The sequence below is a fragment of the Eschrichtius robustus genome, chromosome 3, assembly GCF_028021215.1.
Source record: "Eschrichtius robustus isolate mEscRob2 chromosome 3, mEscRob2.pri, whole genome shotgun sequence".
In the NCBI taxonomy this organism is placed as follows: domain Eukaryota; kingdom Metazoa; phylum Chordata; class Mammalia; order Artiodactyla; family Eschrichtiidae; genus Eschrichtius; species Eschrichtius robustus.
Genome location: NC_090826.1, coordinates 36288586 through 36300805, shown reverse-complemented (window position 1 = coordinate 36300805; position 12220 = coordinate 36288586). Strand labels below are relative to the sequence as shown.

The 12220-nt window shown below is 49.9% G+C and overlaps 1 protein-coding gene across 5 annotated transcripts in view; it reads right to left on the bottom strand.

Annotated features, from left to right (window-relative positions):
• Window positions 1–12220, bottom strand: part of ST3GAL3 (ST3 beta-galactoside alpha-2,3-sialyltransferase 3) — a 236181-nt gene that overhangs the window by 20027 nt on the left and 203934 nt on the right. For 3 of the 5 annotated variants that reach the window (XM_068539708.1, XM_068539709.1, XM_068539710.1), the window contains 4 exons: window positions 7636–7730; window positions 4393–4456; window positions 3414–3509; window positions 2942–3128 (listed from right to left, as the gene is read on the bottom strand). In XM_068539708.1, the coding sequence (XP_068395809.1) occupies window positions 2942–3128; window positions 3414–3509; window positions 4393–4456; window positions 7636–7730 (442 nt within the window). Of the gene's footprint in view, window positions 1–1813; window positions 1899–2941; window positions 3129–3413; window positions 3510–4392; window positions 4457–7635; window positions 7731–12220 lie in introns of all 5 variants that reach the window. The other 2 variants (XM_068539711.1, XM_068539712.1) reach the window with 1 other exon arrangement.

The window sequence follows — 12220 nt, the reverse complement described above, 5'->3', positions numbered from 1 at the left end:
GAGCTGCCCCGAGCACAAAAGACCTGCTGGGAACTCCTCCACCTGCTTGATGGCTTGGCCTCCTGGGATCTGAGAGATAAAGGGCCTTTAAAGGTAACTTGTTTAGAGTTAGCTGTGCTACTGCCCAGCGAATCAGGAAATCAAACAGCCACAAATGGTGACGAGGACAGCTCCCACGTGGATGAAGAAAGCATGGTTAGCTCTAGCACAGGCTGTTTTTGGGCTGTTTGGTCTTCCTTTCCTGTATCTTTCCCCTTCTCATACCCTGTCAGGACTCCTGGGAATCAGGAAGTTACACAGGCAGTGAGCGACTGCTCACACAGCGAGCGGCAGGCAGCGGCCATGACTGAGGCCTAATACCTGTCCCAGCCCTGCCCAGCTAGGCCTTGGCTCCCAAACTCAGACCTGCCTCCTGCCAGAATTCTGCAGGTGAGGCTCCAGACAGGTGCAGAGAGCTCTCCAGTAGCCCAGGGGCTGCATGGTTAGAAACATAACTGCAGGAGCAGGGCAAGCCTGCAGCTGGGCACCAGACAGGAGGGGGCCTGGAGAAGCAGCCTCTCCCACATTTACCTGGGTCTCAGATCCCAGAGAAGTGAAGTAGGGCATGAGAGAGGTCCTGCGAAGGCATTAGCCCTGGGCTTGGGGTGGAGGAGGGCACTAAAGAGGCTTCCAGGTTAACCAAAAGGGCCTGGGCGGGCCCACTCGGGCGAGGCCATGGGCATCACTGGTTTTCCTCTGACAGCTCACTCTAAAGGCCCCAATTATCTTTGATTTTGGAGCCAAGGAAGCCTCATGAACTTCAGAGGACTCCTTCCCAGCTCCTCTCTCCCCTTTCCACTCACATCTCCCAACCTGGGAAGGAGTCCTCACCAAGGACCACGGGGCTGGTCCTAGATCCCTGGGCATGGCCGCAACAGGACACAGACGTCGGCACAATGAGCGTGTGCCTGAGCACGGCCCACACCTCTTCATCCCAACTGCTCCAGTTAGTTCCTTGAACAGGCCTGCCACCAAGGCCAGGCCAGGCAGTAAGCTCCTGAGTCTTTCAGGGAGAAGTGAGGCCCTGCTGTCTGCTCCCTGAGTGGCCTGAGTATACTGAGTCTTCCAACTCTAGTTGGCTTCCTTCCTTTTCTTCTTTCTTTCCTGACTCCTTTGGATGACTTGTAAGAGTCTTGAATTAACTGTCCTTGGTGTTCTTGGAAGGATCATGTGACAACACCCACCTGGTTGGCCCTGACCCACCCTTTGGCCTGGCCTCCTGATATGGGTCACCTGTCCTATCCCAGCCTGCCCAGCAAGAAGCAGGATCTGGTGTTTGAGCCAATTCCAGATCATTTGTGGTGGCTGGGCATTGAGGGGTAAGACAAGCAAAGGGGATCAGGGCCCTGCCCTCCAGGAGCTCCTTTGACAGGTGTCGATGAGCAGAGGAAAGGATATGCCAGGAGGGGGTGGGAAGATGGGAAGATGGGCAGAAGGCAGGGTGAGGAAGCATCCCACAGGCTCTCTGGGGCTCCTCAGGGCAGACCCAATTTCCTCCCATTTCTCCCTTAAAGGTGCCTACCTGTGATCCCAATTCTCTTGCCTTCAAGACAAAGAGAAGGGCTCTGAGGACACTGGTTGCTCAGGTCCTAGGGTTCTGAAAACAGAGGGGTGCTCCCTCAGCCCCCACATGCCGCCTAGTGTGCGTGGGCAGCTGGCTTGCTCGCCGCTGGGGCTGGCTAAGGTCAAACCCTTTCCTCCCCTCTGGGGACCCTGGCTGCCACATTCAGCCTGGCTCTGAGATGGGCTCCCCTTTCCCCACTGTCCCACCTACCTGAATTTCTGGACCTGACTTCTGTCTTCGCTCTCGCTTGCTACCTACTTGACACTGCCTGCACTTGGCCTTGCTTGGGAAAAGGCTGTGGAGTTAAACCAAATTGCACTGAGACGTCCATAGGCAGGAGAAGCTGTTCCAGCCCCCCAGCTCTCCTATAAACCTCCAGGAAGAACAACTAGCTTCTTACTGTAGGCGGAGCGCTGTCTGTCATCATTCCCCTCTGGTAAAAGGCTTGGGTATTGGAAGATGAATGGCCTGAACTCTGCAGTGCCCCTCCCCTGGGGTGGCTGGTGACAGCTGGTTGAGGGGAAAGGGGGAATGAGCCTGGAAAATTTGGCCCAGAGCTGAGAAACAGAGAACTCAGGAGGGGACTCACTGGGTGGTCCAGTAAGGAGCAGTCTGACCCTACTTGGCCATATAAGCTCTCTAAAGAAACGGGCCCAGACGCTTGCCTGCCTAGACCTATAAGTACAGAATCTGGCCATTCCCAGAGTGGAACCAGACTCAATGGCAGGTTGGGGACACAACCACAAGTCAGTGGTAAAAGCACAAAGTGGAGAGAGGTCAGGACTTACAAGTTTGGGAACTGGCACCCTCAAGTTGAGGGGTCTGCTATCCCTGTGGAATGGCCCCAGAGTCCAAATAAGGTCTTCTTCCCCTGGCTGGGAATGAGGGGGGACCCACACGACCACAGTCAGAGAGACCTCACAGAGGGTAAGAGGGACTTGGGGGGCAAGTAGAAAGTGAGGGCGGGGGCTGTGAAGATCAGCAGTAAAGCTGGGTCTAGCCGGGCGACAGCTCCCCATACCGGGGAGCTAAGGCCAGGGAAGGGCCCACAGGGTCTGCTGAGGAGGCACCTGGGGTCTGGCTAGAGAAGGCTGAGGAAGGACCTGCAGCCTGGGTCTCTGGAGGCAGGTAGCAGATAGCAGGCACATCAGCTCCAGGAGTCTGGGCCAGTGGCCTTGGCATCTCCTGGCCTCTCTGCCCCTTGGTTGCATCTGGGTCCTTAATGCTTCTTTTGAAAGGTTCCTACTTGTTCTTTGCCTGGTTCAGGGAAAGGGGCTGACTTGGAAGCTGGGCAGGGCCAGGGCAAGAGGGGAAGGAGCTGGGGCACAGGGAGCTCACCACTCTCTCCTTGTAGACGATGTACTTCAACCACTTGAAGTCCTGCCACTTGAAGCCAGCGAGGACAAAGAGAGAATCACGTTCATATTGCTCAGGCCGCTGCATGGCACCCTCAGGGTAGGTGATGCGCAGTGTAGTTTTGCTGCCCACGTCCTTCTCAAAGCCTTTCACTGGTGCTGAGTTCAGTCTGCAGAGAGTGGGCCCAGTCAGAGACTGCCTTGGGCTCACTGCATGTGGTCTGTAGCCCTGTGTGTGGGGAGGCACCATGACCCCAGAATACCCCAGGTGCAGAGGATAGGGAGCCCAGGCCACCTGGTGCCACCTGGCTTTCCATTCCAAAGCCTTCCAACCCAGGGTTCTTCTTGAGGCTTCTACTGACCTCCAGCCCAGTGGGCCAGATGGACAGACAGTTCTCAGTGGGCTCAGGGACCAGGACATGACGGTGCCTGAGGCACTGCTTTGAGGAGCTCACCTGACCACAATGTCATAGTCATCGATTCGTGACCCCAGAGACTTGTTGGCAAGGACACCTCCATTGCCCACGATGATGCAGCGGCGGCAGCTGAGGCTGAGGGGACAGACGCAGAGACCTCTGGAGAGCTGTCCACCAGGTCTCCTCTCCCCCTGCCCCTTTGGCCCCTGACCCCATGCCCTTGGCCAGGCACGGGCTGGGACAGAGGAGGCAGACCAGTGAGCTTCTGGCAGCATTTCTGAGAGGCCGGAACCACACTGCAGAGAGCTGGGCCACTCAGGGCTCTCAGATACCCCTGGTCCCTGACACTTCTCCAGGGAAACATGGGTGTGGAAGGGGCTTGGGCACTAGCTCTGGGGTGGTGAGGAAGGAGCTCTGGTAAGATGGCATTCTGGGTTAAAGACTCCCCAAGGGTTAGTGGGTTTGGGCCGCCTTCAGGGGAGAGGGAAAAGTGGGCTGAGCTTGAGGCCTACGCTAGAGAAGCAAGAACAGAGGAATGAGCCTGGAGGCTCCAAGACTCAAGGCTGGACTTATTTTTAACTCAGAAGCCCCCATGCACCCAGTAGCCACCTGAGAACCCTACTCATTTTGCTTCTCGCACCTCTGACCCTGGGGCTTCCCCCACCTAGGGTCTGTTGGCTTCAGAGCTGTCACTGCCTCCTGGATTTAAGCCCCTTCAGCTGCCCCAGCACCCAGCCACTCAGTCCCAGTGCTGAGCTGATTCCAGCCCAGGACGTTCAGTTCTTACCCTCGGATCTCTGCTGCCTGAAGACTGAGATGTCTTGCCAACTGCTTATAGCCCACGGGGGTGGCCAGTCCAGTGCGGTGGCCCCGCCTCCCTGCTCACCCACCCCAGTGTGTACGCGTGTGTGGGTACGCTGCAGAATCTGCCCAGGTCCAGGGAAGGCCAGCTGGGCCTCAGCCCCTCTGCACACGCTGGGCAGCCGAGGGGCAGGATAATGGGCAGCGAGTGGCTCACCTGTCCAAGGCAGGGGTCAGGCGGTACTCTTTGGTGACGGACAAGATGGCTTTGATCAGATTATCTGTGGACAGAGGAGGGAGGCAACTGTTAGAGGGTCGCTTAAGGGTTCCCATGAGATGTTTGCCGATGAGCCGATTTGAAGGCACATGGTCCTGGGGCTAGGGTGGACGTGAAGGTTGGGGAGGGAGCTCTGGACACAAGGCTGGGCCACTGGCCTAACTTTCTCCCTGAGATAGGAGACGGAGGCAGGAGAAGAGGCGGCACACACATCTCTGCCTGGAGCCAGCCCCTGGCACCCGCGCACAGCTCCTTCCTCAGGCTTCCCTGGCCCTTCCTTGGCAGTCTCGGCTGGCTGTCAGAGGCTCTGCCATCAGGCCCTGGGACATGTGCCCCCAGGTGTGGGCCTTGCCTGGGAGCTGGGGCATCTCAGTGTCCCCCAGAATGGCAGTGCCGGTCAGAGGCAGAGATCACGTGCTCACTTCTGTGCCCCCACCAAGCAGACACCAGGAAGCAAACAAGGAAGAAGAGCTGGAGGTGGTGAAGAGCTGGAGTGCTCCCAGCCAGCTCCCCGGGTCAGGCCACTCCGCCTCATTTTCTGATACCATCTTCCCCTCCCTTCCTCCCTCTAACACTGCTGACCTCTAATCCTGTTCTCGCCAGGCTGTCTCTACCTCCTTACCTCTTCAAGCCCTGTGGCCTGGCATCTGCCCACCTGCACTCCGCTCAGGCTACCCCTCAGCAAGGGCCCCGTGACCTCTGTGCTCTCAGATCCTGTGACCATATTCAGACCTCATTCTTCTTGACCTCTCTCTGGTTTTGGCAGTGATGACTGCTCTCCTTTCAAACTCTGGTATAATGAGAGCATTATAATATAACAGATAATGATATCAGCCTTGGACTCAAATCCTGGCTCTGCTGCTTATGAGCTCTGTGACCTCCGATAAATCGCTTACGTTCTTTGAGCTTTAGTTTCCTCATCTTCCAAATGAAGATGGTAATTCCTGCTGTGCAGAATTGTTAGGAAGGTAAAAAGGTAATGTACGTAAAGACCTAAAGATAAGTAAGTCGGTACAGTCACAGTGAAAAGTATCTTAATATCAAGTAAAGATGTAGCTGTGCATAGACTAACATCTTGCAACTCTACTCCTAGGTGGAGAGCATCAGAAAACTCACACATTTGTTTAAGGAGACTTGTACAAGAATGTTCATTGCAGAACTGTTGGTAATAGCGAAATGTTGGAGGCAACCTAAAAGTCCACTGTAGGAAAATAGATTAAATGTGGTACATGGAATACTACACAGCAGTTGCAAAATCAATGACCTAGAGTTATGTGTACCAGTACAGACACACCTGAAAAGCGTAAGCAAAAAAATCAATTTGAAAAATACACACACACAAGTACGATATACAATACTGTTTGTAAAGTTCAAAAACATGCAAAAACCATGCCATATTTTAAGCAGATATATAAATATGCTGTAGAAATATATAAAAGGCGGGGAACGGAGGGGGAAGGGCTACACAGAGCTTGAGTCGTGTCTCAAGTTTTATTTCTGAAGCTGGGTACAAGAGTACGTGGGTGCTCATTATATGAGTTTTTATGCTTTTTTATATGCCTGAAATACTTCATGTAAAGAAAGGATGCCTCTGAAATTAAACACAGCAACCTCATAATTCTTTTAAAAGATGGACTGGACGACACTGTCAGATGCAGCCAAGATGTCAAGTTAAGGACTGAAAAGTATCCTTTGGATCTCCTGGGGGCACTGAGCAGTTTCACTGAAGTGGTGAGGGGAGAAGATATTCTTCAAGAGTAAATGGTGAGTAAGAGGAGACAGGTGGCACGGGCAATCTTTCTAGAAGTCGAATGAGAAAGGGTAAGGAAACAAACCTTTAAGGAAATGTTCTGTACTAAGTGCCTTCAGATACACTTTATGGTGGGCCTCGGGGAAGGTCACAGGTCCCTTCCTTTTCCCACCTCCAATTTCACCTCTAAGGAAAAGCATATTGCTGCTAACTGGCCAAGGCCAAGGATATGGATTGGGTTTTTGTTTTCTAGGAGGGGAACCCTTAGCAGAATGGTCATAAACTATGGGGTGCTTTTTCTTGCTGGATGATGGGCTCTGTATCAGCCTTTCCTGCCCTTCATAGCTTAGCAGGATCAGAATATTGAGTGAGGATTTAGGAGAAAAGTTAGGCTGCTTGGCTACCTGCACCCATGAAAAAGGAGTTCTTCATGTGGTTCAACCCAACCCATGAGATTTGTCCTTGGAGGTTGAAGGTCAAAGCTCCAGTTCAAGAGTATCCTTTTGCTGGCCACTGTCTTCTTTTCAGGGAGGAGTGGGCCGGCTAAGTAGAGGGTTCAGGCGTTCTTGAGTCTGCTGGCCAAATGATATCACCCCTTTAACAGTTATCTTATTTAATTCTGACCACAACCTAATACAGTGGTATTATTCTCTCCATTTAACTGATGAAGAAACTAAAGCAAAACATGTTAGTAACTTGTCCACGGTCACAGCTAATAAAGAGGTAGTACTGGGACGGGATCCTTCTATGTCTGACGCTAAAGCTGAAACCCTACCATGCCATGAAATAGGGCAGGAACTTGACACGGAAAGAGAACTGTTAAACTCTCAGGGATGGGAAAGTCTTATGTCAGGAACTGCATGGGTGAGGTCCTTGAGGCAATAGAAGGAGACAGTTCTGAGAGTATAGGGGGAAAGGTTAGCCTTGGACAGGATAAAAAAGGACTGGAGGGGAGGCTAGGTTAAGGTGAAAAACATCAGGAGGGGATGATGGAGGGCCCTGGGGGCAGTCGTCCGGATGGCCTCTATTTTTTCTGGGATTTCCCCCCTCATATCTAGTCCTCTAGCACTGCTGTCTCTGGCACCCCTTTTGTGTGATCTCACAGCACAGTGTTCTTCCCTCATCAGAGTCCTTACTGCACTCCAAGTACCTGTGTCTGCATTAGACTGGAGCTTTCTGAGGAGAGGAACCACATCTGTCTACTCCACTGTTGTGTACCTAGCCCCTGGCAAAGTGGTGGTTTCTGAGTAAACATTCCACTAAAGAAGTAAGAAAAAAGGAAGGTCAGGAAAGAGGGAGAGAAGGTAGGGCATTGTTGAGAGGGGTGGATTCCCAGCAGGGAGACTTCTGAGGGTACAGCCCTGTCCTGACACTAGGGAGACAGCTTGGGGGATGAGATGTTAATGTAAAGTGGGGCAGGGTTCCCAACATACCTTGACCTTTGATCCCAAAAGGCGGCACAAATTCCCGGATCCTAGCCCACTTGCGGAAGGAGTCATCCAGGAACATGGGTGCTGGCTTGGAGAACCTGGAATACAACAGGGCTGTTGAGAGTCCCAAAGTGCACTAGGCTGCAGTGCTAAATGGCTTTCTGTCCATCTGCCTTGGCTGTGGATCCCCCAGAAGCCATCCTCCATGTTCCAGCATCTCCTCCCCACTCCAGCCTGCACATTGGGTAGCTGCTGTGTGGGGTCTGACAGGTCCTGTTCAGTGGAGCCTGAGTGTGGAGGAGCAGGCCTGGCTAGTCCTTATATGGCCAGCTGTAGGAGTGGAGAGGCAAGATGCACTCAGCAGGATCAGCACCTCAGAGCGGGAAGCTCTCTGGCAGGTTATCCACATGTGCATCCATCAAACAGTCACTGCTGCCCACGCTGTTCCTGCAATCTGGGAACACGGAGATGAGACACTGTCCAGTGAGCAGAAAAATACCCCAAAATACAGCCCGTGCAGAGAGACAGAACTTGGGAGAGAATGCTGGGAGGTGGACCACCCAGGGTGAGGAGGAAGGAGAATTCACGGTGGGAGGGCAAAGCAGGTGAACAGCCATAGGAGTTAGAGGTTTGACAGAAGAAAAAAAATCACAGTATCCTGCAGCTGGGAGGCAGGGCTGAGGGGAGGCTTCAGACAAGCAGAAGTCTGAGCACTTTTGCTGGCAGAGAGGAGGACCGAGGGAACACCAAGCTCCACAGGAGGTGGCGGAGGGACAAGGAGTTTACGAGGAGGGGGAGTTTTGGTCTGGAGGAAAGATGGGAGGGAAAAGGGGGAGAGAAGGAGTCATGCGGCAATGCCAAGTTGTGGAGAGAAAAGGCAAGCCTTGCTCTTCTTGGGAAACCGAGGAATGGGCAGGGCAGGGGGGAGGCTGGGGGTGGGGGATGGCATCAGAGGGATGCAGAAGGAAGTGAGGGCAGAGTGAGAAGGGACAGGAGGAACCAAGCTCTTCAGAGATGCTTGGACAGCACGACTTCACTTGGAACCTAGCACCCTGATTTTGAGACCTTTCAGGGAACCTAGCAGCCCGGGAGATGGCCAGCACCTGGTCACTTCCTGTGTGTTGACCTTGTTGCGGGGTGTGCTTAGGGCCTTCCTGGCTGAGAACGAAGGTGTGGAGGCCTAGGCCTCTGTGGCTGACTCTTGTTTCTAACAGCCTGAATCAGCCCACTGAAAAACTGAAGACTGGAGAAGGGGGCCTCCCAGCCCCGAAGCTAGAACTCACCGCCCCCCAATGAACTCTAACCTCGGCATCCATTTCTCATTCCCATCATCACTAACACCATTACAATCACCAGACCAGGGAGAATAACAGCAGTAATCACTTGGAGGTCTATCATTACTAGAGATTTTGAAGTGAACTTGAAAGAGGCAGAAAACTTTCAACGCTGCTCCCTCCCCATCCCTTGCTGCTAGGAAGAAACTGTCAACACATGATAGCGTGGGAGGGCTATTCCTGCACAGCGGCTTTCTTCTGGGCTTCTGAGTTAGCACACTTCTCCTCTGTGTAGAAGGGTCACTCGTGTTTCTCATACCCAGTACACACAATCTAAGTGAATTAATACATTTGATGTTTTACCAGAGGCCCCGAGGATTCTGACCAGAGTCCACAAGGTCCCTGGATAAGCCTGGGGCAAGAACCTCTCCTGTGTCAGGACTGAGCTTATGAAAGTTTTGCAGTTTCTCAGTCAGGCATGGACATGATTTTATCTGCCTCCCAATATGTATTGCATGTCATATGCTAGCAAAATCTCCTAAGATCTAGCCAAATGGTCTCAACACATTTTTTCCTTGTCTTCTCTCTTCCCCCATCTTTTCAGCTGATGAGAAAGTTCATTATATTAATTTTTACTTAAAGCACCCCCCCTTATTGGGCTTCCCTGGTGGCACAGTGGTTAAGAATCCGCCTGCCAATGCAGGGGACACGGGTTCAAGCCCTGGTCCAGGAAGATCCCACAGGCCGCTGAGCAACTAAGCCCGTGCGCCACAACTACTGAGCCTGCGCTCTAGAGCCCGCAAGCCACAACTACTGAGCCCATGTGCCACAACTACGGAAGCCTGCATGCCTAAAGCCCGTGCTCCGCAACAAGAGAAGCCATCGCAATGAGAAGCCCGCGCACCGCAAGGAAGAGTAGTCCCCCCTCGCCACAACTAGAGAAAGCCCGCGCGCAGCTACAAAGACCCAACGCAGCCAAAAATAAATAAAATAAATAAAATTTTTTAAAACCCCTCATTTTTGGTGCTTATAAAGTGTTAATTTTGGAAAAAAATACAGATAGGCGCGCGCACACACACACACACACGCAAGTAAAAAATACTCATAATCCTACAACACAGAGACAATTAACCTTTGGTATATATCCGTACTGACTTTCCTTTTCCCATATTATTTTTTAGATTGCTCTGTAGACTACTTTTTTCACTTTATAATATTATGAAAATATTGCTATGCAAACGGACAGAACAAAAACCATAAGCTGCTGGTAACCTGATTAAAAATGACTTCCCAAAATCAAATGTACAAGGATACACAAATGAAAAAATACGCTGAAACCATTTGATTTTATATTTATATCTCTTTTCTCATAAGCTGATATCCTTGTTTATAGTGATAGTAACATAATTAATTATTTGCTTTATCCTAATATATCCACATATAGATACATATATAAAATATGTAGAATAGTTTCAGAATAAAAACACCAGTATTATTACTAATACTACCATTACTAAAAATGATTTAGGGAATACCCCACTAGAGAAATACAGATAAATTACTTTGCTTTTGCAGAATTATTTTGGAATAATCCTGCTGAGTTTACTTCATCAGCAATACATAGTTAAGTTCATTTGTTTCATTTTGCTTTTGCTTCTAGAGTTTGCTTACCCCTCATATTAATTTAACTTTGTTTTATGATGATATAAAACTATAGAATTCCAAAATTAAATTCACAAAGCAAGATATATTCAGAGAAGTCAAACTTTCATTTCTGTGTCCGACTCCTGTTACTTCTATTCCCATATAGTATTCATTTTTATTAGTTTTTATTTTTTCCTTTTTTTTTTTTTTTTGGTATAAGCAAATACATAATGTGTGTATGTGAATTCCTATTCCCTTCTTTTTCTTCTTCTTTTTTTTTTTTTTTAATTGGGGTATAGTTGCTTTACAATGTTGTGTTACTTTTTGCTGTATAACGAAGTGAATCATCTGTATGTATACATATATCCCCTCCCTCTTGGACTTCCCTCTCACCCTCTACCCCCCATGCCACCTATCTAGGTCACCACAGAGCACTGAGCTGAGCTCCCTGCGCTATATAGCAGGTTCCCACTAGCTATCTGTTTTACACATGGCAGTGCACATATGTCAATCCCAATCTCCCAATTTATCCCACACCCCACAGCCCGTGTCCACATGTCTGCGTCTCTATTCCTGCCCTGTAGATAGGTTCATCTGTACCATTTTTCTAGATTCCACAAATATGCGTCAATATACAGTATTTGTTTTTCTTTCTCTGACTTACTTCACTCTGTATGACAGACTCTAGGTCCATCCACATCTCTACAAATGACCCAATGTTGTTCCTTTTTTATGGCTGAGTAATATTCCATTGTATATATGTACCACATCTTCTTTATCCATACATCTATATTCAATAAAAAGGTAACATATACAGTTTTACCTTTTGATTTTTTTCACTATACAATATATCCTGGTAATTACTGCATAGCAGTAGAGGTATATACTTGATTATACTCCATTATGGTTATGTACATATATCATTCAATCAGTCCCCTGGGTGGTTTCCAGTCTGTTGTAGAGTAGGTACCACTAACAGTGGTTACAGTGAATAACTTCATGCATATATCTTTTCTATTTGCCAATGTATCTTTGGAATAGATTCCTAGAAGTGGGTTTACTGATCAAAGGGAAAATGCATATATATAATTTTGCTCCACATTGCCAAACTCCCCTCCACCAGGGTCACACCATTTCACATTACCCACCAGCAACAAATGACAGTGTCGTTTTCACCACAGCCTCACCAATAGAGTATACTGTCAAACATTTCAATTTTGCCAGTCTGACAGGAGAGGAACAGTATCTCAGTGTGGTTTTAATTTGCATTTCTTTTTTTTTTTTTTTTTAATTATTTATTTATTTATTTATTTATTTAGGGCTGTGTTGGGTCTTCGTTTCTGTGCGAGGGCTTCCTCTAGCTGTGGCAAGCGGGGGCCACTCTTCATCGCGGTGCGCGGGCCTCTCACTATCGCGGCCTCTCTTGTTGCGGAGCACAGGCTCCAGACGCGCAGGCTCAGTAGCTGTGGCTCACGGGCCCAGTTGCTCCGCGGCATGTGGGATCCTCCCAGACCAGGGCTCGAACCCGTGTCCCCTGCATTGGCAGGCAGATTCTCAACCACTGCGCCACCAGGGAAGCCCCTGCATTTCTTTTACTATGTGTGGAATTGAACACTGTCTTATATATGGAAGGGCCATTTGTGAGTTTTTCTATGAATTTTGTTCATATC